Below are 27194 nucleotides of genomic sequence, written 5' to 3'. Positions count from 1 at the left end.
AGTCGGTTCATGGATTCTCGTTTCTCTTTGAATTATTTCTCATCTCCTTCTTTAGCTCAAATGGGCTAGAAGGTTGCAAGGACCCTGGCGGGGGGGGGGGGGGGCATTTTCATCTCTCTGCCTACAATTAGAAGGAGGAAAACTAAAGCCACGGGGCAATTGTTTAGGGGGGGGAAAGTTAGGCTTAATGTTGTCAGGCCAGCAAAAGTCAATAGGAGCGGACTGGAACGAAAGGAGGCTGATTCTAGTTCAAATCACATTTGGGCCAGTAAGACTCCTGTCCAGCCTATCACTCCTCTGACCCCCTCATTTCACGCTGCCTTCCAGTTATCATCGCAAGAATTTAGGCAAGTGTAAACATTCTGAAGAGACTACAATTACACGGATTGACCCTGACGGCGGGCCACCGTGATCACCTGCCTGGATAAAACCCCCTCCCGACAGACGGGACTCAGCTCTTACTAAACAAAATTAATGACCAGTCCCCAAAACGAGTCTGGGTTAGATCAGATGATCTTCCTTCAGTTCGCAGTAACTGCAAACGAGCTTTCTGTTTCTTCACAGGCACGCGGCTCCCCGCTGATTTATCTTAATCAGGAAGAACAGAAAAGATCTACAGCACTGACTATCGATACAAAATTTTAAGTCATCAGCTTTCAGGCATTTTCACTTTTTCTCCAGAAGAGGTGAAGAGTGAGTGCGGCTGTAATCACTGAAGTCTTAAGATACAGTGTTTCCATTTATTAAATGAAAAGATGTGAGGAATGTCATCCCGTATGATTACACTTAAACAGGCTCTAAAATCAGTGTTTCGTTAAAAATACAGTCACGAGAAATCAGGTTATAGAAGATATTTAATAACTGCAGAAACATAGCAATGAAGTAGTTTATGTGAAAACAGTATGTTCAGTAGGATTCCAAATTAGGATACAAAAATGACTACAAAGATATACCCCAAAAAGTGAATAATTGTCTTTTAGTTGTGAGAGGACGTGTAGGTTTTATTTTCTTTGTGTCATGCTTCTATTTTTTGAATCTTCTACAATGTTCATATGTTTGTAAATGGAGAAAGAAATTCAATAAACGGTAATATTTATATCTGTATTACAGTGTTTCAGAGGTTTCCCTTTCCATCCATAGACTCCCATGGGTATACCGGCTAGAAGAGTGAATCAGATCAACCCATTTTAAACAAGGTTAAATCGTTGTTTATTTTTGTGATGCTTTACTGTTTTCAGAGTACTCGCTCTTAAGCATTATCTACTTTGATGATCTGTGATTCAAGGAAAGGCTATTATGTCCTCATTTTACAGATGAGAAAACAGAGGCTCAAAATGATTAAATAATTTGCTCAGGGTCACACGGCTCATAAAGCAGTTAAACTGGGACCCTGACCTGGAATTTCTGCTACCCGTGAGATCTTCTCTCAAAAATAAGCTGAGAGAACCTTCACTCACGGCTTCTTCGTTCAAGAAGTTCCCGCTAAATGCCTAGACCCCACTCTTCAAGGATGCATTCTCCTGATTTTGCCCAATTTAAATGTCCAGAGCTTGACTAGAATCGCCCATCCAGGCATTGATGCTGCACAGAACAATGACCTCAGGGGGCTCTTGAGCTCGGAAATTTATAAACACGATGGGAGAATTTGCTGAGGACAGAACCCACATTCTGGGATGAAATTCTATATAACGTTCTACACAGACATAGTTAGGAGTCTGTAAAGGCCACATAATGGGTTCTGGTGCCAGTTTCCGTATCTTCTCCCTGAAGCACTGGGGAGCACCCTTTATGGGGATGGCTGGAAGAACAATTTCAGGGCAGATCTGCCTGAAGGCTCCTTGCCGGATCTTACGCAATTTGGGGGGAGCAACCATTTCTTGCTTCAGCGCCCTCGTTCCTGCTCACAAGCAGCCACTTACCAGAACTTGGTAACCAGAAACAATGGCACGTTGTGTTTTTCAGTTGCAAGGAATAGAAAAAAGACCCCATTGCCTCACATCTTGTAGGTTTTAGGGTGGAAAGACAGGGTGAAGTTTACAAAGCAGCATTCTGACGAGACCTCACGCAAAGCCGGAAAAGCCAGGCTTACCAGGCTTTGGGGAGACACGTGGCCCAAGGAGAGGCTGTCCCGGAGTCGGGCAGACCCCCTCCTTCTGCAAGTGTCACAGTGCAGCATGCAGGGGACACAAAGCAGTCCCGCTTGGACCCCTTGGGGTGAGCAGTTTGGGAACCTCGGCATCGCTGTCCCACGGCAGTGGCAAGGACACCCCTTCAGTGACATCACAGGCAGAGGCCAAAGATGAAGAACACGACGGTTTCCTGGCATTTCCGGTCAGATGCTTCAGTGAAGACCACGTGACAAAATGTGTGTGAGCTTTCCGTCCGCACCCAGGACCGGTGAGCTAACTTCATGTGAAGGACCCTCCCTGGACGTACAGCTCCGGGGACGGCTGACCAAAGGCCCGCCCTAGAGGCAGCCTAGGGCCCGGGAGCCATGCTTCTCTCCTGACCCACAACAGGGAGGCGTCAGCACTGTGGCGACTAGAAATGAGTTTTCCTCGGTGAAATGAGCACTTTTCAAGGCGCATGGATTGGCATGTCCCGGTATGAGCAGGATATTACGGAATTAGGGAGCCAAACCACCTGTCTTTGGGATAGCCCCCAAAGAGACTGTTGGCGTACTGTTACCTGCGCAACCAGAAAGTCAGCTGAATCCTGCTGCTGACATCCTCTCCCCTCTCTTCTGAATGTGCCCCTGAAGCACCTAAGGCGACAGACACTCGGGACTGCATCAAGCTCACGGAGGCAAGAGGACTCTCTCGTCGCCAGCGGGTAAGGGTGTGTGCTTTCCCTCCCCCGCATTCTACCCTAGAGGGCTCACGGATTTCTAGTTATTAGAGGCTATTGCCAACTGGTCAAAAATTACTCAATAGCTTTAAATGATTCAGTTGATCTGACTTAGGACCTTTGGTTAGGGTACCTTAAGTATTCTGGGAAAGAATTAGGGAACTTCTGAGCAGAAACCGAGTTGAATTACTCCTACGTTCTGAGTACTAATGTCACGCGGCCTCATCTGCACCCAAAAACAGAAAGGGGCCTGGAGAAATCTGGGGTTACCCTTATATTCCTGAGCAGCCTTCCACAGTGCAACCGGTCCGGTAAACATGTACAACTCATGGCGTCAGGACTTCTGAGTTCAGTTAAATACCACAACTCGGTTTCGTAAAAATCAACTTTAAAATGCTTTGTTTTAATCTTTATTCTCTCTCTGATTTTAAAAATAGCCCATGTTTACTCTAAGTCCCACATTATAGAAAACTGAGAATCCCCTAGAATCCCACCCTCAGAGATGACTACTAATCTCTTTGGTGAAGATTATTCCAGATTTTTGGGGGCGTATGGTAGTAAACAAACAGATCAAGTGGAATTCTGCTACCACTGGAACATAGGCTCGTCTGCTCTTGTGCAAGTTTTCAAACAGTTCTGAGAAATAACTCAACTGACCAGTTTCTTCAGAGCTTTATGCATTAGTCTTCAAAGATCCACTCACACAGTGGGTGGAAAAACCTCCAAGATTTTCTTGTCCTTCAATATCAAATATTTCCCAAAGTATTCAAGGTGAATAAGTTTTTCTTAAGAAAGAAAATGAACAATAATGAATTTGATACAAAGGAGAAAACAGTACAGAAAATCATAGCAGTTTATCAAAATAAAAGCTCCAAAGTTCCAATTTCAGCAAGTATCATAAAACGGCTTTAAGTTTTGACTTTGGGAAAGAATATATCCTAAAAGTAATGCTACAATCCTTCTCATCTGATCAATACAAGAGGGTGCGCTGTATTCATACGGCCATTTAGAATTCTTTCCATTCCGAGCGAAATCAAATGACTAGAATTGCTACAAAAGAAAGCATCTACCTGCAGGGAGTCCAGAATGGGGCACGTGGAAGACATTTCAGCTTTTGCAGCTGGTAAAGGACAACTTTGATTCAACCTCCCACAGCTTCGCTTGTAATGCTTTCAAAACATCTTCCATCTATCGAATTGAAAAAATACTTTAAGATACACATATGATCATGATTAAAACCGCACCATTAAGTGATTAAAATATGTATCATTAATAAAATGTATGACTATGATATGCATCACACATATTCAGTGTTTAATGAAATTATTTAGAGGCATAAACTAAATTTTATATAAATAAGGCATCATTATATTAACAGTAGTTCTCAGTCTCTAACCTGGAGTTCTCTTATACACACATCAGAATGTTGCCTATCTGGCCATGAAAAGACGTTAACGTTCAAAAATTAGGTTGTTGGGGCGCCTGGGTGGCTCAGTTGGTTGAGGTCTGACTCTCGATTTCAGATCAAGTCATGATCTCAAGGTTCGTGGGATCAAGTCCCATTGGGATTTTCTCTCTCTCTCCCTCTGTCCCCCCTCCCCACTCATGCTCACTCTCGCACTCTCTCTCTCAAATAATAAATACATAAAGAGCTTTTAAAAATCGGGTCGTTTGTACCATGAAATGAAATACAGTTTACTAGTTTTAGATTATACACTGTTTTGATTAAGGCATGAAATGACTTATTATTTTTTTTCATAAAGCTTTAGCTTAAATTGTAGTTTGGCTCGCCCCCAAAATCAATTTTACTAACAACTGAAATAAAATAAGCACTCTCTTACCATGAAAGTACTAAGATCAAAACAGATGCCTTTGTGAGGAGTATTTGTGGAGGAGCCCTTGTTCACTAACAGGGAAGTGGTTCATACAAAGATATACGAAGTACAGAACAGAATTACCTGCTTTAGAGACTTTTCTATTTCAACTCTGCTTTCAAGATTAAAAAGTTCTTTATCTTCTGACACGATTTGCTTTTCCGAGGACCCTAAAATATAACTGAAGTACAGTGCAGCACAAGGTTAAAATAGGAAAAGGACGCAAATATTAAATCCATTTTAGTTAATATTAAACTCTAAGTATATTACACTATCTGTTTGTACCAAGTAAACACAAAATAACTATTTTTGTTACTAGCAACCTATGTAGGAAGTTGTATTACAGAAAATCGTATTTTTCTCCGTAACAGCTTTGTCCCGATATTCCTACATATTTTCCAATACTCTAAGTATTTCATTCCTGGAACGAACTTGCTCTTTAGTTAGCTGGGTGCCAAAACATTAACAGTCATAGTTCAAAATTCTGTGATTAAAAAATTTGAAAAGATCCTGAGGAAGCCACTGCTTTTTTGCTTTCTATAACTTCGGGGAACACGTATAATTTCAAATTGGACTTGTAGTAAATAATCTATGGAGTCAGTTCTGGTCACCCCAATGTGGCAACTTCAACAGTAATCGTCCAAGTTGTTGTGCCCGGCTCTTTGAGGTTAGGGGATGCTGTGGTGCAGACAATACGCAGGAAGAGAAAAACTGGCCTGGAAACAAGGAAAACAGGCCCGGTGTTGGTAACCTAAGAGATCAAAACAGCAAACAAGAAGGTGCTAGTATTTCTCCAAAGAAAACTTGATTAATTTACATTTCTTTTGAAGTCTTTTATCACATGTAGTAACTCCAGTATGTCACTTCTTTTTTTTTTTTTTTTTTTTTTTTAATTTATTTTTGGGACAGAGAGAGACAGAGCATGAACGGGGGAGGGGCAGAGAGAGAGGGAGACACAGAATCGGAAGCAGGCTCCAGGCTCCGAGCCATCAGCCCAGAGCCTGACGCGGGGCTCGAACTCACGGACCGCGAGATCGTGACCTGGCTGAAGTCGGACGCCCAACCGACTGTGCCACCCAGGCGCCCCCCAGTATGTCACTTCTTTTGTCAAATAAGAACTATCTTCTCGTGGAAACCTCATTGATTGTATTTCTGAAAAATGGCATGGGAGACAAAGTTGCAGAAGGCAAAAAAATGAGAGGAGGTGGGAGATGAAGTGGCACTAAGTAATGTACAAAACTGTAAATAGGGGCTCCTGGCTGGCTCAGCGGGTGAAGCGTGTGACTCTCGATCTCAGGGTCATGAGTTCAAGTCCTGCACTGGGTGTAGAGATCAGTTAAAAATAAAATCTTTTTTTTTTTTTAATTTTTTTTTTTTTTTTTAACATTTATTCATTTTTGAGAGTGAGAGAGACAGACCATGAGCAGGGGAGGGGGAGAGAGAGAGGGAAACACAGAATCCGAAGCAGGCTCCAGGCTCTGAGCTGTCAGCACAGGGCCCGATGTGGGGCTCAAACTCACGGAGTACAAGATCATGACCTGAGCTAAAGTCAGACGCCCAACCGACTGAGCCACCCAGGCGCCCCAAAAATAAAATCTTAAAAAAAAAACCAAAAAACAAAAAAACAAACAACAAAAAAAACTGTAAATAAACACTTCTAAAACCAAGCAGTTTCCTTGGCATTAAAATTCCACCCTAAGAGGAAAAAACAACTTCAATACTATAATCTCCTGTGGCAAAGTTTTCCACGTTTCCTTTTATACAGATATGTACCACTTTTGAAAGTTTTGTACCAAGCCGACCAAGCTGAGATTTCATGTCCTTTCACACTTGTCCTCTCCCTCACTTAATTTTCACAGATCTTAGTAATATTCTCATGGAGATTAAAGGAGCATCTGTTTGGGCCTGGGTCTTCTATTCCTATCTTAAAACCAAAACAGATCTGCTATCTCTCCAGACAGGCTTCCATCCACACAACAGTGAACAGTACCTGTTCATCCTTCTTTTGTGTGAGGGCTGTAAGAAGTTTGCAGAGTTTAAAATTCTGATCTGAACCTGTCTAGTTTCAAACAAGGTGGCAGACTAAAGTTATCAAAGAATAATTTGATGAGAAATCACAATTCTGATAAAAAGAATACTGTTTTAAATCTTTTGAAGAGAAAAGCTGAGGAATTCAGCACGAGTGACAAAATACCTCAAGTAATGAAAGTATAAGCTCTTTCATTTCTTCTTAAATTTTTCTTCTTTCCTGATATATAAGATTTTTAGGCATCTTTACAGTCTTAAGGATTACATCTTTTCTAGGATAAGTGAAAATACGCAGGAGTCAAACGAGTTATTTAATTTTGTGTTTCCTAGTAAAAAAGGCTAATTATGGGGTGCCTGAGTGGCTCAGCTGGTTGAGCATCTGACTTCAGCTCAGGTCATGATCTCACGGTCCATGAGTTCGAGCCCCACATCGGGCTCTGTGCTGACAGCTCAGAGCCTGGAGCCTGCTTCAGATTCTGTGTCTCCCTCTCTCTCTGCCCCTCCCCTGCTCATGCTCTCTCTCTGTCTCAAAAATAAATAAAAACATTAAAAAAAAAAAAAGGCTAATTAGAAGGCCATTAAGATCTCTGAAATTCTTTAACTGACGTCTGTCATCAGCCTCCCATTCGCCTTGTTTCCAAATGTTTACTTTTTAGAAATCATGAAGAATGAAGGCACTTCCTTGCATCCTCAGAGAAAGCAGGCGATTCTTCACTAGACTCAAGAAAATGGTTAGACTTTGTATTTGTTTTTCCAGAACACCAAAGGTACTTCTTTCCCAACTAGTTTTGAAATTCCTAATTCTTCATGATATTCTAGGCTAAAAAATGGGGGAGAAAATAAAATGGACAACACATATCGCTTAAAAACCTTTTTAGGAAAAACTGAACATATTTTTACTCTGAAAAATGTTCTCGCAGTGCTTTCTCCTTATAATTTAGTATGTCTGATTTTCCCATGCCAAATATATCAGGTCAAAACAAAAAAATCATTGGCTTTTTGTCAGAAATTATTACTTGAAAATGTATTTTAACCAAATAGTGTTGATTTCGTTCTGCTGTTTTTATACTAATTTTTCTGCAGAAAACTGAGGAATTGGGAGATAACCATTTATTTATCAAACTTACCTTTCAATGGCTTCAACCCTGAGGCAAAACAAGTCTCTCTTGTAATCTAGGCTCTTGGGTGTGCATCTGTAGATGTGACCGAGGTTGAGCGAGCACCCAGAGCAGTACAACGTCTCCAGAACACTGCAACAGCGAAAGGCCGGTGCTTCAGCAAACAGGGTACAACTCGTTATAACAAAGATCCCACTGTTGAAATCCAGAAACATTTAACATCTAAGTGGCTAAAATATGTTATTTCAACCTTACTAAGTCATATGAATAAGGAAGGAAAGAAATGGTAGTAACATATATTAGAAGTGTGGACAGTTGCCTCCAGTCCGCAATGACTTAAGCACCTAGTGACGGGGGACACATAGAAAAGTGACGAGAGGATATTGATGTGGAGTTTTTCTAGAATGTAAATCCCTCAATCTGGTATTAAGAAGAATTATCTAAAACTTGAAAAGAAGGAAAGGATTCCATTAAAGGCTCTTTTAATCTCATATTGTCCACCAAGCCCACTGAGAATCATTAACGCTCTGGGACAGGGGTGGACACATTTTTTCTGTAATGATCCAGGGAACAACTATTTTAGGTTTGTAGGCTACATGGTGTCTGTTGCAATGACTCGCCCCTACTAATGTAGCACAGAAGCAGCCACGGACAATACATAACCAGATAGGCACTATGTTCCAATAAAAATATATTTACAAAAAGAAGTGCCTGACCCATGGGCCACACTTCGCTCTACTTGAAAGGTAACATTGGGTGCTTACTACTTACTACGGATCAGGGCCCAGACTCTGAAGTTTGATGAGGACTTACAGAAAGCAGATTAGTAAGATTAACAATCTGTAACACCACAAATGATTTTAGTCTGCTGCAGAGGCAAATGTTCTCTGCTAGTACAAAAGATAACCTCAAAGGCGGAGGCTTTATTGTCCTGGGGGACACGAACTAGATTTGTTCTCCAGAGTGTCCTTCTCTAAACCAGCTTTGCCATGTTCCGATTCCCTCAGTAAATGAGTGACATAAATCTTGGACATGCGCTCCTCGTGCATCTGTTAGAGAAGCTTTCTCTTTTTTAATTAGACTTCGACCTAACTCTCTTCTACTCACTCCACACATGCTCCACATAGGCAACTCACAAATATTCTACTTAATGATCCAAGTTCTCCACATAATTAATTGCTCCTTCATTCTAGTTATTGTTTACCTATAGATACGGAGAGACTTCTTTAACTACTGCAGCTCCATAGGGAGCCAAGAACAAAATGGACCACTGCCCAGTAAATTATAAGTTCTCACTGGTAATATAATTAGCTACATAATATGCCATTGATCATATATTAAGCTTCTATAGGCTTTTATATTTTTTACTTTATATTTTTAAATATATTTTATGTTTTTCTGATATTTTAATATTTTATATTTCTATTCATTTTATATTTCTCCATAAAGCCCGGGAAGGAACGCTATCTATGCTACCAACGGTGAACAGGAAAATGTCCACACTACATATCGAACCTCATAATCTTTATGAGGCTGCCATATACAATTACCAAGACTGTGAACTAACATATGATGCAGGTGTAATCAGCCAAGAAAGGATACTTAAATAAAGGTAAAATACAAAACACACGGATCGGTGGGTAACATTGTTTTATCCCAAATTATCAAAATCAAAGTAAACACCACTGAAGAATACATGCAAACCCATTCACTTCCAGAGTGATCTTGAGAAGCAATGAAGAGATAGTAGCTACAATTATTGTAGGGTTTTTCTTTTTTTTTTTTTTTTAATTTTTTTAATGTTTATTATTTTTGAGAGAGAGAGAGACGGAGTGTGAGCAGGGGAGGGGCAGAGAGAGAGGGAGACACAGAATCCGAAGCAGGCTCCAGGCTCTGAGCTGTCAGCACAGAGCCCGATGCAGGGCTCAAACTCACAGATCGAGAGATCATGACCTGAGCTGTAGTCGGCCGCTGAACTGGCAGAGCCACCCAGGCGCCCCCGTTTTGTAGTGTCTTTCTGTTTTCACAGCTGGCAAGGATTTGGCCAGAACCTACCCTTAAATTTGGACAACAATATTGAGAAAGCAGTACCAGAAATCACAGGGTGATTTTCGACAAGAAATGAGTTAGCATGTAAGAAACTTAACAAACAACAGAACGGACCAGGAAACACTCCTACCTTAACGACACATTTCTAAAACCCACAAGTGTTCTTGTTGACCAGCTGCAGAATGACACAAGCAGCTATTCAGTAGGACAGGCCTATCAAAAACATACGAGCATTCTAAAGCGATACGGTATTTCCCCAAGTGTGGAATATGGGACCCTGATGAAATTTAGCACAGTGTAATGTGGCATGAATGATGGGTTCAGGTGATACAAGTAAACAGGACTAAATAACACTGGCTGACAGAGGATGAGTCAATTCCCCTTTAGTTCTCTATCAATCCCGATTATAAGAAGAAGAAAGTCTCAGTCTGGTGCTAGGAAGTCTCGAACACGAATCTCATAGGTGCAAATCTTTCTACAGTGAGAGAACAGACTTTGGGCTCAGAACAAGTGAGGTGACAGCATCCCTGCTAGAGTTTAATAACATCTGTTTTCATTGTAGTAAACATCTAATCAATGGCAAATGACGTATGTATGGCAGTAATACATTAGATTCCTTTTTAAATAAATTTAAATAAAATCCTGAGTCAATGTAATGAAAGACAGTAAGTACATGACAGCTGGTATATGAATATGGCAAAAATGGTGAAAGTGGCATCCAAATAAGTAAAATTGGGGTCATCTGGATGGCTCAGTCAGTTAAGCCTCCGACTCTTGATCTCAGCTCAGGTCATGATCTCACGGCTCGTGGGTTCGAGCCCGTGTTGGGCTCTGCATTGCATGTGGAGACTGCTTGGGATTCTCTCCCTCTCCTGGCCCCTCCCCGACACGTGCTTGAACACGCGTGCACGCACACTCTCTCTCAAAATAAATGAATAAACTTAAAAAAAGTAAACTCGGCAAGAAGAAAGAACACTTTGCAAGAAGGGAGGGGAGACACAGCACCGTGCTAGCTCTAACCACTGCACCGTCCTGTGGCCTATCTCCCCAGGCCTTCCTTTCTTCATCTACAAACTGCAAAACAAGCTAAGTCTGGCTTTTCCAAACTGAGGTCGCCTGCGTTGCCAGCAGCACCATTTCTGCCACCTACACATACTACCTGTACTACCATTAATGTAATTCTCCTTAAAAAGAGTAACCTCCTAATTGAAATGCACTTTATTTGAATTGGACACTCTAGCTAGCATGACTTTAAAAGGAAAAACCAGAAGTTTCAAGTACACGTGAAAAAACATGCATGATCATTAATTTCTGTTGAGCTGTTTGTGTACCGCCTACAGTTACTTCGGTAAAGCACACCCTGGGCAACAATTATACAGGCAGAGCCCCCCATTCAGTTTACTGACGATGCCACTTGTAGCACAGTGGATGACGGGGATGCCAAGAGAGTGACGCCTTCAGCCCTGGGAGCGGGAGCACGGGGCCTGGGGCTTGCTGGAGCCCCTGTGCTGGCTGCCTGCAGCCTCATGCAGCCTTGTCTGTTTACCTCAACAGGCCACATGTACATGTGTGTAAGTGTGAGACTAGCATTCTCTATGGGTAGCATGACATTAAAAATACGTAGGTAGCGTTGGTCTAAGGCATCCTTTGGCTAAGATTTTATGATATAGACTTTTTTTTTTTTTTTAATTTTCAACTTGTTTTAGCACTAAGCCCAAACACCCAAAAGAAAGTGTCAGAATGTGACTTTAAAATTTAGAAACTCTCTCGGGGCGCCTGGGTGGCTCAGTCGGTTGGGCATCCAACTTCAGCTCAGGTCATGATCTCACGGTCCATGAGTTCGAGCCCCGTGTCGGGCTCTGTGCTAATGACTCAGAGCCTGGAGCCTGCTTCGGATTCTGTGTCTCCCTCTCTCTCTGCCCCTCCCCTGTTCATGCTCAGTTTCTATCTCTCAGTAATGAATAAACGTTAAAAAAAAAAAAATTAAAAAAAGAAATTTAGAAACTCTTCCATTGCAATATCTAAAAAGATCACCAATGCTCAAGAGTTAATACATTAAAATGGCTGATTCTATACTGACCACCATAAAGAAACTTTTATCCCAACTAATCTTACTGGTAATGATCTTTTTAAAGATTTTTAGCTGAAAAATAAACATTTTCTCAAATACACATATTCCAATAGATAATAATAGCCTTACTCACCAACCATTTTCATTTTTACGTTTGGACAGTATCTGTTCCTTATCCACAGAAACATTACAGGAAACACCTAGAGCAAAGTAACAATAATTTATTAATGTGGTTTGCTATAATACACATGCAGGTATTTAGAGAAGTTTTTTTTTTTTTTAAACATTTATTCATTTTTGAGAGACACAGAGATACAGAGCGTGAATGGGGGAAGGGCAGAAAGAGAGGGAGACACAGAATCCAAAGCAGGCTCCAGGCTCTATCTGTCAGCACAGAGCCCAACGTGGGGCTTGAACTTACCAACCGTGAGATCGTGACCTGAGCCGACATCGGACACTTAACCCACTGAGCCACCCAGGCGCCCCTAGAGAACTTCTAATTCAATTTTCCTTTTAGAACTCAGAGAACCAGGAAAGATAAGAGCCCAAAGTCCCACAGGCATACAAGGTGGCTCAAAACAAAATGTACCTCTGTACCTCTCCTGGAAAAAAGGTGGCAGAATGAGAGTTCTTTCTCATCCGTGAAAACCACTGACATTAACAAGTAAAACTAGAGGGGAAAATTCAATCACCAGTAAAGACTGGAACACCTAGAACCTCAGTCACAGATTACCAAGAATACCTGCAAGGTACAGTAAAATTGGGATTAAACCCAAGAAAGATGGGGCGCCTGGGTGGTTCAGTCAGTTAAGGTTCAACTCTTGATTTCACCTCAGGTCATGATTTCAGGGTTCGTGGGATCAAGCCCCCCCACCCCACCCCCCCGCCACACACACACCCCACATTGGCTCTGCACTGTCAGCACTGATTCTCTCTCCCTTTCTTTCTGCCCCCGATAGCACGTGTGCATGTGCTCTCTCTCAAAATAAACATTTTTTTAAATTAGTCTAAAAATGAATAAAATAAAACCAAGAAAGATGTTAAAAGGCAATGCATACACCCCCAGGTTTCAAATGCAGAGCTCTCAGGGACTTGGACAAAAATCTTTTATTTAGGCCATGACTTGGATGGTGTCACAGCTGACCCCAGAAGCAGGAAACATTCCCAGAGGATCTAGGTCCAGGATACACTAAGGAAGGGATGGGGGACAGAGGGAAATGAAAAAGACCTCACACTTAAAATGTCCAAAGCAATTGGTTTCACCTCCTACGGTCTACCTGAACTGGGTAAATTCCACCTCCATCCACCAAGTTGCTCATATCAGAAAGCAAGGTGTCACCCTTGATTCATCTCATCCTCTGTAACCCCCATATCCACTCCACCGATCAGTCCTGGCAATTCCACCTCACGAAACTCACTCTTGCTCCCAAACCATCACTACGTCCTCTTGCCTAGACTATTGCACTAGCTCCTACTGACCTCCCACTTCCACACTTAACCTTCCCTTCAGAGCTTCCTCCAAAGAAAAATCTGGGCCATATCACTCCCTTGCTGAATAGATTAGAATATTCTAATATTCACTAGAATAGAATTCTATTCTATTCACTCACTAGAACAGATTCCAATTCTGAAGAACAGCCTCGAAGGCCCTGAATTTTCTGACCCCTTCCTTCCTCTCTTTTATTGCCGCCTTCTTCATTCTGCTCTTCAGTCACACCAGCCTCAGGGCCTTTGCACTAGCTGGTCCCTGCCTAGAAAAAGCAAAGAGCATGATCCCAGAATTGTACATGCAGTCAAGAGGACGTTCATGTGAAAGAGAACAGAAAGGCATTTTCAACCACTCAAATTTGAAGTTTTCTTGGGGATTGGTGTGGGGGTGGGAAGGGACTACTGATGATGATTAATGAAATAAACAACTCAGAAATGAGAAAGCTATTAAGCTTTCTTGTATTAATAAGAGTCCTGGAGTTGAGAAACAAATCCATACAAACATTACATTAAGCTTCAATGACCAGGCTATGGCTACAGAACAGAACATAGATGTCATAAACCTTGACAAAGTAAAAATAACTAAGTCAAACTGAGGCGGAAGGAAATGGAAATTAATCCAAGAGTTCATTTCTTTATCTTTCATGGCAGCAATGGGGAAAGGCGCAGGGTGGGGGGTGGGGTAAATTGAACTGTCTAAAGCTGACAGTTTTTAAAATTTAAAAACTGTTATAGAAAAAGTAAGTAACAGAAGGCGCTTTATACATAAAACAGAACAAAAAAGCATCTGGAAAAAGATAGTTCTACTTTCCGTAAAAACAGAAACTACAAGCAAAATGAAAGATTTAACACCATACATATTATGTCTTGCCTCCAAAAAAAAAAAAAAAAAAAAAAAAAGGTTCTCCTACTGTATCAAAAATCTCAACCCAAGTACATGCTGTTCTAACGGAGGTACCTCTGGAAGCAATCCAGACCCGGATCAGCAATGACAGATTGGGAGGATTAACGGTATCTCCGTTACAAAAATCACTTCAAGTGGCCCTTACTAGCCATTTTGAGCTCATGATACACATTAACTCATTTAATCCTCCTAACTACCGCGTGTATGTATTATCCTCATTCAGTTGGTCATTTTTTTACTGAGCAATGTAAAACCACAAGATGCTGGTTCAATCGCTGCTCTTCTGGGCTGGGGGACCCCAGAAAAGGACCGGCCTCATGAGCCCAAGACGCAGGGGTGACCCTCCTTCTCCCCTTTTCCTGGGACAGCTCACCTTCCCAGATTTTTCTGCTTTTAAAAACCCTAGACAGCCCCAAAACACCCCTCTCTCTTTCTCCTCCCGGGCCGTCCAGGTGCGGCACGCTAGGAAAGAAGGTGGCCCCAAGCTTCCCCCCGCCCCCCGCCCCCCCCCTCCCCCACCCCCCCCCCCCCCCCCCGCCCCGCGCGGCCACTGACAGCGCAGCAAGATGCAGTTGGTGTCCTCCTGGCTCGTCACCCAGCTCAAGGAGTCGCCCAGCGGTCGCCGGCAGCCGGAGCACAGAAACACCAGCGGCCTGTCCTCCTCCTCGGCCGGCTCCACAGCCTCCTCGCGCCGCGTCCTCTCTGCACAGGCCACCGACGGGTCCCCGCTCAAGGAGGTCCAAATGCTGGCCCACTTCTGCAGCAGCTGGTGACGGTCCGAGTCCTCCGAGAGCCGCCTGCCTAACAGAGAGGAGTCGCCCCACTTGCCCTTGTCGCCGCCACACGTACAGCTAGTAGAAGAGCAACCTTTGCAACCCGGCGACCAACTGCCCGCCATTCTTCCAAATCGCCCGCGCCGCGGAGCGCCACGGGAAAAGCGCCCAAGCGCCTGCGCGGGGCGGGGCCAGGGTGCGGAGACCGGAAGGGGGCCGTGGCTGAGGGGCGGGGCCTAAGGGAGAAGACGCGGCTGGCAACCTGCTAGTGCGCCTGCTCCTTGTCGGACTGCCCCGAGGCGGCTGTTCTTCGCTGCAGAACAGCTTGAGGAAGTTGAGGCTGCTTTTCCAGCTTTTAGGAAATTGAGGCTGCTAGAGATCTGGTGGCTGGTCTACTTGGGTAAGGGTGTTGAGCCCCTTACATAGGAGGGGCGGTGTCTTTGAGAAATTTACAGGTCCCAAACTAAATTACCAACCCTTCACTGAGACTTTCACAGTGGTTACTAAAGTGAGTACTCCTCCCCACACTCCACCCAGAGAGAAAGAATTGGGACACACTCTTGCTTTGTACAGCCTCATTCCCCCACCCTCCGTGCTACAGCCTTTTAAATTTTAGCGTGCCTAAGAGTTACCTGGGAGCTGATTAAAACACAACTTTCCAGGCCCTGTCTTCTCGGATCTAGTTCAGGATCCAGTTCAGAAGGTCCGTTGGGCCCAAGAATTTGCCTTTGTAACAAGCTCCTAGGCGATGACAGTGCTGTGAGTATTGCCAGCTCCACTTTTGATTGCCACTGCTCTAGTTTGTCTCGTTTCCTCGAAGTGGAGAAAGAGGGGTTATTGGGAAGCCACCTTATCAGGTTTCTTTTGTGCATTGTTTCTGCTGGAATGAGACCCTGGAAAGGGCTCTGGATCACTCAGGCTAGCAATGCAAGGAAAAAGCTGGAGAAGCGAGTGTGAACAGCAGCAGTGTTAATGGAAAGTTTGGAAGTGATTGTTGACTGGTTCCGGGAGCCAGCCATTAGCCCCTTGCATGGAGGGGGCATCCCTTATGGATGGTAAGGACAGACTTCCTCAGCTATCCACCAAAAGCCAGACTTTAAAGGACCACGTCAGGGCAGGAAAGGTTGGTGGCGAAGGGACAGCTGCATCATGGACAACTTTGCAGCATGTAGGAGAAACGGTTCCCACCAAAGACTAGATCAGCTCCTGGGACTCTCCTATACCCTAAGACACTGCCCACTTCACTTGGTCTGCTAAACTGTTTACATAAATTTTACTTCCAATGTAATTGCCTCTGGGCACCAGCAAAAGCAAAAGCTTTGGAATCAGAAATGGCAGGCTGACCTAACCCTCCATTAAATAGTAACCATGTAGCAAACTATGGAAAGGCAATTTTCCTTCCCTGAGTCTGATTCTTCATGGGTTAAATGGGTCAGTACCCCCTGGGGATTGTTAACGGGGATCAAGTGATATGATAGGCTTGAAAATGCTTTAACCCTAGTGTACCATGGCCATGTTAATTAGCCTCCAATGGGAGGAAAATTGCCCTCCCTCCTATTTCTTTTCTTTTCTTTTCTTTTCTTTTCTTTTCTTTCTTTCTTTTTTTTTTTTTTTTTTTTTTTTTTTTTTTGTGCAAGCAAGCCTGACCTCCTTGGACTGCTGTTTTCAAGCACAATAATATATCTGATACAACAGTGATACAACCCACATCTTTTCTTTAAGCAAATGGGTAGTAACCTTGGAATTCAAAGGAATGATCCCCTTGCGTCAGGTTTTCGGTTCTTATTGGCAACACTTAAATTCTATGGAGGGAGAGCCCAGTAAAGAAGGAATGCACAGGGTGGCTGCCTGAGCAGGTTCTCACCAATGCACTTTTAGGCCCAATCCCCTAATAATAATAATAATAATAATAATAATAATAATACAAATTACATTTTACAGCTATATTGCTACTAAGGTGAATATATAAATATTGTATATTAAAACATTTTCTTTAACCTAAAAGTTCCTTTTTTTCTTCTGATTTTAAAAGAAAGTAAAACATTTCTGTGGGGCGGTAAAAATATCATGGGCCTTGGGCCCTGTGCCTAATGGAGAAGTCAGCCCCAATGCAAAATGAACCCCTCTCGTAGTCACAAGTATGTCTGTATTATGAGCACACAATATTTAGATTCCCACAAAACCATGTCTTACATGGGGACAAAATCAGACGCTTGAGTAAGATGACCTTGGACTGGGTGGGGCAGAGGCTTCCTGAACAACCATTTCAAACTTTCCTCTTACTTATACAGCCAGGAGATTTGCATAAGGTGTTGAGTCCAAGTTTCACGTCCCCTACTGTCACCCCCAGTTCCAGGAATGGATCCCCAGAGGTTTAACGCAATGAGGGTAAGCCACCTCTCTTCCGGTCTTGGTGCAGTGATGGCTCCCACCCAAGACTTAAGCCAGTCAGCACATTGGGCGCCCCTGGTGATAAGGATTGGCTCAGGTTAACAACTGAACCTGAGCTGTCAAGTTTTGACCAGAGTAAACCTCAAGACTCTTGTTCAGTGGTTAAGGGAAGGGACGTCCTCCTTGTTGCCTGGATGTGGACAAAGAAGCACATACCCAGAGTGCTTCAGGCAGTCGTCTTGAAAACACAGAGAAGGGGGGACCTGAGAGAATCAACGAGAAACTGAGCCCCCAACCTCCGAACTCTTTCCGTTACACGAACCAACAAATTCTCCTTATTGTAGAAGCCAGTTGGAACTGTTTTGTTCTATCCAGCAATTCAAAGTGTACGTCACAGTCTGACACAGTATGTCAAGATGAAGACTTTGACTGAGACTCCAAGATGCAGTAAAAATGACGTCCCAAGAGATGTGAGAGAAGAAATTGCCTCTCTCCCTGGAAGGATCCTTCAGAGTGGATGTTGGAAAATTAATTCCCTCCTGCCCTTACGCCTCTTCCCACATTTCATCGAGATTAAGGACGAGAAAAAATAGTGACCGAGATGACGTCCTAAGAAGGATTTCTTTGGAGACGGGCTGGGCTCTGAGCTCCACTTCTCCCCACTAGAGAAGGTGGAGGGTGTCTGCCCCCGTTGCCTCCATCTGGCTGAGAGGAGACACTGAGGAACCATTCGCTGGGCCCGCGGGCTCCCAGGTGTTTGGGGATCCGGTGGCGGGCGGGAGAGTCGGGCTGTCGAGCTGTTTTGGTGGCACAACAGAGATGAGCCAGACAGGCTGTCAAGCAGATATGGGCTTTGCTGGTGGGAAGGCCACCTAGAGTCTTAAATTCTGCCCAAGATAACCTGTAAGGTTGAAGACTCTCCAGCAGTGAGCATCCCAGCGTGAAAGGGCCCCTGGAGGACCAGCCCGAGGGGAGACCTTCCTGGGTCGTGGGTGGGCAGCTGCAGGTGGGAGTGCAGGGGGTTTCCGGGCGGCTAGGGGGGGAGTTGCTTCTAACCATGCCGGGCCAGAGGGTGCAAGACCAGGTTATGATGGAACCCATTCAAGTGAAAACTGTTTTGCCCCCTCTGTCCCCCATTTCAGCCTGGGAATGGAAATAGCGGGGAGCAGGTAAGGTGAGAAAGAACGCAGAACCAGCCACACTAGGGGCAGGTGTCCGCCAACAAATCCCACCTCGGGGAGGAAGATAATAACTCTTACCCTCGAGCAAAGACTACAGTGTAGATCAATATCTTGGACTGGACACTACCATTTTCTGTCACAGATTCCGTTTATAACTGAAGTAGCTGCATAATTATTTACTCCCTAAGAGAGTTACACTCAAACTGCAATAATATGGGAGGGCTTCTTTACAAAGTGTCAAATGAGAAAGGTAGAGACAGCATGTAGCAGAGATCCTCAAGGGCCCAGGAACCCGTATCCATAGCCTTGACCCACAGGGATGCAGGGAGGGCATTTTCTCAAGGGAAAGAGAGCCATGAAAAGCAGACCGCGTAGGGAGGATCACCCTTCCATCAAGGGACGCAGCCAGATGAGTTGACCTGGAGAGAGGCAGGAGATTAAATTCCTGACCTTGTTCTCTTCCCTTCCTCCAGTTTCCTGCTGGAGCTCTCCATTGCCCAAGTGCAACCAGAATCCAGAGGGCACACAGCATATTGATGTGGCCCATACAAGTCTGCTTGGTGAGTGGGTCTGGAGTGGCCAATGGAGGGAACCCCGCACACAGGCTGCCCTTGTCCTCGTCCAGGGGCAAAGAACAGGCTCCCCTTACCAAGTAAGTTCTAAGAACATAGTAGGAAGCACAATTCAAAGCAAGATTTCATTTTGATTCTATCCTTCCATCCTTCTTGCTCAACATACCATTACTCAGACTACCTGATTCAACTGTCATTTCTGGCTGGGATCAAAAACCATGCACGTAAGGGGCGCCTGGGTGGCTCAGTCGGCTGAGTGCCCGACTTCAGCTCAGGTCATGACCTGACAGTTTGTGAGTCCGAGCCTCGTGTTGGGCTCCGTGCTGACAGCTCAGAGCCTGGAGCCTGCTTCAGATGCTGTGTCTCCCTCTCTCTGCCCCTCCCCTGCTCATGCTCTGTCCCTCTCTGTCTCAAAAATAAATATACGTTAAAAAAAATTTAAAAAGCCATGGCGTGTTTAACAAACAAATTCTAGTCCTAATAAATATCTGTGGCAAGCACTAGTAGAAAGAGAGAGAGACAAAGCAAGAAAATATAACTAGGAGAGAGAAGGAACAGGAAAAAAAAGGGGGAGAAGAAACAAATGAGACCTTGGCAATTTTGCTGGAAGAATTTGTGCCTTTTTAAAAGCGCACCGGCAATTGAGGGAAATCAGAAATTAATGGCCGCTGATTACCATCATGATCTAGATTGTAACTGCTACACTTCCTGACCCTTACACAAGAATGACAGTGAGGAGTGTTTGCAGGTCCCAGGGTCCATCAGCTGGTCCCACTAGTAAGTAGAGAGCTAGCTGCAATTGAATTTGAGGACCTCTTGGTCCAACTCTTACTGGTAGAGACACTGGGAGCCAAATGGCATCCACAGCTGCCTGCCCTGACCAGCTGGCAACCAAGAGAATGCCATGCTGGGCACTCAGTCCCCAGGGACCTTCTGGCACAATCAGAGCCCTCCCCAGGGGGATAAAATGTGCTGTGGGAAAAGTTTGGTTAGCTATTTCTATCTGTGCTGCAGGGGCGAAACAATAACTACAGGAATATGCTTCACCTTCTTCACAATCCTGATGCAGGATGTTCTTTAAATAGTTCTGTTTCCCTCTCCTATTTAATGTGTGGAATCACGCTTTTCCGGTCTTTAGCAGATATATTTAATTCTCACGCAAGTTAAAAAAGAATAAGGAGAAAAGCATCTGATCTTCAGTAAATTCATAATATATTTGAGCTGGGGGCGAATCAGAGAAGCGCTTCGTCTCCATGTCTCACTCCACAAATAGAAAGGCTGAGGCCCAGTGTGGTTTAGGAGTCCTGGATCTAATTAGCGGCAGAGATAAGCGGACATCTGGGCTGTTATATGCCCAGCACGCTTCCCCTCTTCTTGGGAAAACTACACCACCCCCTCCCTCACTCCTACAATGCTGCTCTGGTGGGCTTTCCATCCTGAAGGTCTCACTCCACGCACGTCCCATCCCAGACCACGACTTTCCCGACCACAGAGATTGGTTCGAGGTGAACAGCTGTCAGAACTAGAGCCGGTCTCAGTCCGTCCCTGGAACGTTTCATGCCAAAGTTTGGAGGGAGAGTCTTCTGCTCACCTTTCCTCTTGAATCATGATCCCAGAGCTGTCATCAGCCATGTCCCCAGCGATGTGGACCATCCTGGCATGACACTGACCCTCAGAGAGACACAAGATACGAGGTGCGGATCAAGGGTAACGGCCGAATCCCCATTCCCAAGGGTCTCCCTCCAGATTTGTGGGCACCCCTCACAACATGTTCCCATTAAGACCCGCTGGTGTTCGGGCGCCTGGGTGGCTCCGTCGGTTAAGCGGCCGACTTCGGCTCAGGTCACTATCTCGCGGTCCGTGAGTTCGAGCCCCGCGTCGGGCTCTGTGCTGACAGCTCGGAGCCTGGAGCCTGCTTCGGATTCTGTGTCTCCCTCTCTCTCTGCCCCTCCCCCGCTCGCACTCTGTCTCTCTCAAAAATAAACATTAAAAAAAATAAAAATAAATAAAAGACCCGCTGGTGTTTAAGCTAGTCAGAATTGGGTTTCTGTCTACCAAGAGCCTTGACTAATACACAGATTTCAGTCCAGAACCTAGGTCTCTGGACTCCAAGTACAGCAGGCACAGCACTATACCAAATTGTTGAAATATAACACCATATATTTGGTAGTGCCTTGTGGTTTTCAAAATACAGTCTTTCAAGGGGGCTAATTCTGGAGAATTACAATATCCTGTAAGAGAAGAATGCATTTCCAGTATAAAATTCGTAAGTCAGTCCCTCACATTCTTTCCTTTGTTTCCCCTGGTCCTTTCCATGTTTTAAACAGACAACCAGAGGAAGGACTCAGCGAATATGAGTCTTTAATGCCCGTATCAAACACCTATAAATCTCCCTTTTAACTAAGAGGAAGTTCTCCAGACTCAACAGAGACTGATCAAAAAGCGAAGACTAACTCCCGGATCTGGAGTAGTACTAGAGAGACCATAAGTATCAAAGACACAAATTATGGATCTTTAGACAGATTTGATGCAATGTTGTTGCATCCATAGTAAAAGAATTGGAAGATCGAGTTTAAGAAAATTCACAGAAAACAAAATTAAATAACTAAGAAATATAAAAGGGGGAGAAAAAGATCAAACCCATAAGCAATCAGTCCAGGAGGTCCAACATCTGACTAAAGCCAGATCAAGTGGACAGGAAAGACAAAATGAAGGAGAACAAATAAAGAAATAATACAATATAAATTCTCAGAGCTAAAATGTATGAACATTTCAGATGGAAAGGATATACCGACTGCCCAGCCCAAGGAATGAATTCATCTCACACTAAGACTTAGCATTGTGAACAATCAAAACTCCAATGCTTCAGAGAAGATTACAAAGTTTCAAAAAGAGAAAAATCAGAGTGGCATTAGATGTCTCATCAGCAACTCAACTTCAGCAGCTAGAAAGGTCAAAGTTCAGAGGGCAAATAAGTTTCAGGTAAGTATTACATACCCACTCAAATCATGACCAGATATAGTTAACATTTTCAGACATAACTAAACTTAGAAAACATATCTTCACCACATCCTTTCTTATTCCAAAATGTGCTGCAACAAGAAATGCGAGATGTGAGGTCTCACTAAAAGAAAAGCAAATATTTAATATATGAAAAGATTCTCTACATTTATTTTTAAACTATGCTGAACACCAGTAGCTCACCTATCAGTGTGATAAAATCTAGAAGCTTGACAAGATAATTTGTTGTCCACGCTATTGTCCAGGAAAACAGGTAGTTTGATACACTGCTGATAGAGACACAAGTAATTATAACATCTACGGAAAGGAATTTGGTGATATCTAACACAATTACATTAGTATGTAGCCTTTGACAGAATTCTTGCTTTCAGGAATCGATTCCAAGAATATGATAAAAACACGAACACGGGCATTCCGGCATTATTTGCAACAGCAAAGATCGAAAACAACTCAAACATCCACCAACTGGGAACTGGAAGAATAAGTTGTACTGTACCCATAAAATGGCGGCATTATGCATCTGTGAAAAAGAAAAAAATCTCTCTGCATACCACGAGAGATCTCCAGAATAAGTTGGTAAGTGAAAAAGGCAAGGTTTAAAGAAATGAAGTTTGCTATTTGACATTTCAAAATGGGGGAAGAGAAAGACTGAATACTTATATTTTTAAAAGTCGAAGGATAAACTGAAAACTTTTAGAAAGTACTTACTTGATTGAAAGTTACAGGAAGGGAGGACAGGAACAGAAGCTAGAGTTCTATGAATATACCTTATTTTGTGTCTTTGACTTTGGAATCGTGACTATTTTACATAATTGTAAAACCAAAATTTTTAAAAAGCAATCTCTAAATATTGAGATATTGAATATATTTAGTGGGTGGCAGCCTTCATAGGGAGAACTGTTTCACGTGACTTTAAAACATAAATTTGACTACACATATCTTATAGGAGATACTCAAATAACAACAACAACAAAATTGCCCCCTTCATAAAAAGTCTCAAATGGTTTCTAGTAACCATATTGCTCCTATTGTTGATACTGAAATTGTTATTCCAAGACTATTTGTGTGTATATTATATACTGAATAATTATGTTAGTATTGTTTGGAATAGGATTTTAAGTTTTGGAGTAGAGGTACAGCTAAGTACGATAGGGTTAAGTAGAACTCTACAGTTGTGATTCTGGATTGTAAGTATTGGTATGAACTCATGATGTTTTTATATCTTAAAAAACAAATATATCCTAGCTCCCTACATTGAATAGACCTGAACACATAATCAACCCAATAGCAATAAGCACCTCTAGCACCCAGATTATGATAGCTAAACACCATTTTCTATAAATGAAACCAGGAGTCCTCGGAGACATAGCTGAATCCACGGTCTAGGGTAAGAAAGAGACAAATTGAGCCTGGACCATCTTGTCATTCCAGAAGGAAGGAAACTATAAAACCCAAGGCAAAGCCAACTACTAATGTAACCAACATGAAGAGGCTCCCACTGTCCACATAGGTAATTTCTGCATCAGTAAAAGTAACAGCTATAATGAATTGGAACATCAAATAGATTTAATGGCATGAGCTCATAATGACTTAAAAAATGTCCTCTCACTCTTCACTGGGAGAAGCTGGAAAACCCAATCAATATTTTGAAAACTGGCGATTAAACAAACAAGTAAATCAAACATCTATCCCACCCTGATATGAATTGTTCCTCAGGTAAGTGAACAGTCATGAAGGAAGGTTTCTCTTTTCTGTTTATTTTTTAAAGAACAGTAGCTAATGAATGAAGAAGGAGATAGACGAAGGTGGTCACCATTTTTACAACGCTTAACACATTAAAGAATTGCATCAAGGGTTAATCACTGATTGGTAATATCACAAAAAAAGAGACAACCAGACATTACGTGCCTCTCAAAGGAAGGACACCACACCACCTGTGAGGTACTTTTGAAAAAAAAAAAAAAAAAAAAAAAAAAAAAAAATCAAACCAAAGTCTGGTCCAGCCTCTAGCTCTAACTTTACTTTCCAGCAAATACGGGGCATGGGGAACATGACTAACTCCACCACGGCACCCAACTGGCAAGCTCTTCAGGACATAGAACCAATTTCCTCAACAGATAAATTGCAAGTTTAAAAAGAGAGAGAGAGAGAAAGAGAGAGAGAGAAGGATGAGGGAGAAAGAACCTGTAAATTTAACTAGACTTCAGAGTCATAGCAACCAACAGCCACATATGCACCTTATTTATTTGTTCCTGATTTGAGCATATTAACTGTAAAAGAAATTATGAGACAAACAGGGAAAATTTGAAGATGACTGGATTATGGATGCAATTAGATAATTATTATTAAATTATAGGTGGGATAAGAGTTTTATGGCTTTATTAAAAAAAAAAAAAGAATCCTCTGGGATTGCTTGGGTGGCTCAGTTGGTTAAGCATCCAACTCTAGATTTGGGCTCGGGTCTTGATCTAGTGGTTGGTGGGATCCAGCCCTGTGTCAGGCTCTGCACTGATAGCACAAAGCCAGCTCGGGGTTCTTTCTCTCTCCCTCTCTGCTCCCTTTGCCCTTCCCAGCTTGTGCACACGCTCTCTTTCTCTCTCAAAATAAATGAATTAAAAAAAAAAGAAAAAGAATCCTCCAAACTATTTGCATGCCAAAATATGTATAAAATATTTGCATACCAAAATATTTACAGATGAAGTGAAATATTTAGAATTTGCTTCACAGTAGTCCAGAATGGGGGGCGGGGGAGTAGATGGGGGTACAGATGAAACTCAGTTAGCCACATCTTGATCGTTGTTGAAGCTGAGTGATGGTTACATGGAGTTTTATTACTCTGTTTTTGCTGTTTTTGGAAATGTTTGAAATTGCCTAAGACAAAAATAAATTTTTTAAGTCATGTAAAGTTTGTATTTACTCTGTTATATCCCCATGTTTGCCTCATATTAAAATGTAACTCTTTGCCGAAAATCACTCTGTTCCATTCCTACGCTTACATGTAACTCTTTACTAAAAATCTTTGAGGAAAATGGACACTCTGGAGAAAAGTGCTGTGCTTATTTTAAGGGTTTGTATGCCCACAGCATAGCATTGTTTGCTCACATGTGTTAGGTTGAAGAATAGCCCCCCAAGATACCCATGTCCTAACCCCAGAACCCTGTGAATGTTACTTCATATGGCAAAAGGGATTTTGCAGATGTGACTAAATTAAGGATTTTGAGATGGGGAGATTATCCTGGACTATCTGCGTGGGCCCAATGTAATCCTAAATACCTTTATAAGAAAGAGGAAGAGAGATGTTTGGCCACAGAAGACGGTGATGTGACAAAAGAATCAAGTGGTAAAAGACGATGTGACACAGGAGGGGCCACAAGCCAAGGAGTGAGGGCGGCCTCCAGAAGCTGGAAAAACCAAGAAAACAAATTCTCCCCCACTCCCCCTCCAGGGTCACCGGAAGGAACCAGCCCTAGCAACACCTTGATTTGTAGCACCCCGAGGCTCATTTTCTGACTCCCAGGACCATAAGATAATACATTTGTGTCGTTTGAAGCCACCAAGCGTGTGGTAACTGGTTGTGCCAGCTGTAGGGCATGAATACACCCCGGTTTGCAAGTCCCACAGGTACTGGGCAGGGCAGGAAGGCTGTCCCACCTGTCTGCACCCCAGCTTTCTGCCTGGGAAATGGGGCTCCCAGCAGCTGAGGTGGAAAGTTGTGAGAATCACACAAAGTGCTCAGGTCATCGATCGGTAAATGTCTGTTCTCCCTTCTTAACGTTTCTTCCTCTTACCTTCTCCCCTTCGCTCAATCTCTAGTCACAGTGACAGCTAACAAGTGTGCACGTTTCCTACAAAAGAAAACACTATTGGGGCACCTGGGTGGCTCAGTTCGTTGAGCATCAGACACTTGATTTTGGCTCAAGTCATGATACCAGGGTCATGGGATCGAGCCCCAAGCCCAGCTCCTCCCTGAGTGTGGAGCCTCTTTGGGATTCTCTCTCTCCCTCTGCTACTCTCCCACTTGCCCACACTCTTTCTCTCTCTTTTTCAAAATAAATAAACATTTACAAAAGAAAACACCGTTGGAAAAACAACTTCACCTCCAAGCTTTGGGTTATAAATTAAAATGAGAAGAAAAACAATGCCAACAGACAAGGTCTTTGAGGTAGTTGCTGATATAACTATGTTGCTATTATCTCGGAGAGTTGACCTTGATGGGACTATTAGTTCTTACACATGTCAAAGGGGGGAAACATTTTTTTCTGTTTATTTATTTTGTGAGAGAGAATGAGAGAGAGTGGGGAAGTGGGCAGAGAGGAGAGAGTGAGAATCCCAAGTAGGCTCCCCACTGTCAGCACAGCTTAACCAACTGAGCCACCCAGGCGCTTTCTGGTTTTCCCATGGAAAAAACAAATGGTTAACTGATAGAGATCACGGTCATGCAGAACAGGAGTCTCCATCAGTTTGCAGCTGTCTTAATGATTTACAAGGAAAAAGGCTATCTCCAGAAACCTACAGACTCAATTTCCTGGAGTCCTAAGATCGCCTTCCCCTTCACTGGACAGAAAACCTTCTATCGTCAGTCACTCCTCACAACCCGAGTGCAGCTCCTTCTGCCCACCCGTCCAGTCCCCGTGCTTTAATAAAACCACTTTTTGCACCAAAACGTTTCAAGAATTCTTTCTTGGCCATCGGCTCTGAACCCCAACACTTCAAACCGCATCACTTTCATGGGTATTTTAAAGTCACGACTATTACCAGACCAAGAAACTCCTTTTAATAATCAGTATTTTGTCAGGTAGAAGTGAAAATTCCAAATGAATGGAATTCAATTATGATCAACTTGAAGATGTATGAAGGAAGGAGGGAAAGGAAGAGGA

The 27194-nt window shown here is 43.2% G+C and overlaps 1 protein-coding gene across 3 annotated transcripts; it reads right to left on the bottom strand.

Annotated features, from left to right (window-relative positions):
- Positions 1-748: 748 nt before the first annotated feature.
- Positions 749-15348, bottom strand: MIS18A (MIS18 kinetochore protein A). Of its 3 annotated transcripts, XM_049627930.1 has the most exons (6): positions 14935-15348; positions 12121-12187; positions 7877-8062; positions 4806-4902; positions 3918-4035; positions 749-3632 (listed from the first exon to the last, which is right to left on the bottom strand). In XM_049627930.1, exons 1-5 carry the CDS (start codon positions 15275-15277, stop codon positions 3955-3957), a joined length of 774 nt encoding a protein of 257 aa, XP_049483887.1. In that variant the 5' UTR covers positions 15278-15348; the 3' UTR covers positions 749-3632; positions 3918-3954. The 3 variants fall into 3 exon arrangements, with proteins under 3 accessions (XP_049483887.1, XP_049483886.1, XP_049483888.1); XM_049627929.1 differs by lacking the exon at positions 749-3632 and having other exon boundaries at positions 3639-4035; positions 14935-15346; XM_049627931.1 differs by lacking the exon at positions 749-3632 and having other exon boundaries at positions 3639-4035; positions 7877-7999; positions 14935-15344.
- Between the last annotated feature and the right edge of the window lie 11846 nt (positions 15349-27194).

Source organism: Panthera uncia, chromosome C2 (genome assembly GCF_023721935.1).
Source record: "Panthera uncia isolate 11264 chromosome C2, Puncia_PCG_1.0, whole genome shotgun sequence".
Taxonomy (NCBI): Eukaryota; Metazoa; Chordata; class Mammalia; order Carnivora; family Felidae; genus Panthera; species Panthera uncia.
This window is presented reverse-complemented; position numbering and strand designations above follow the sequence as displayed.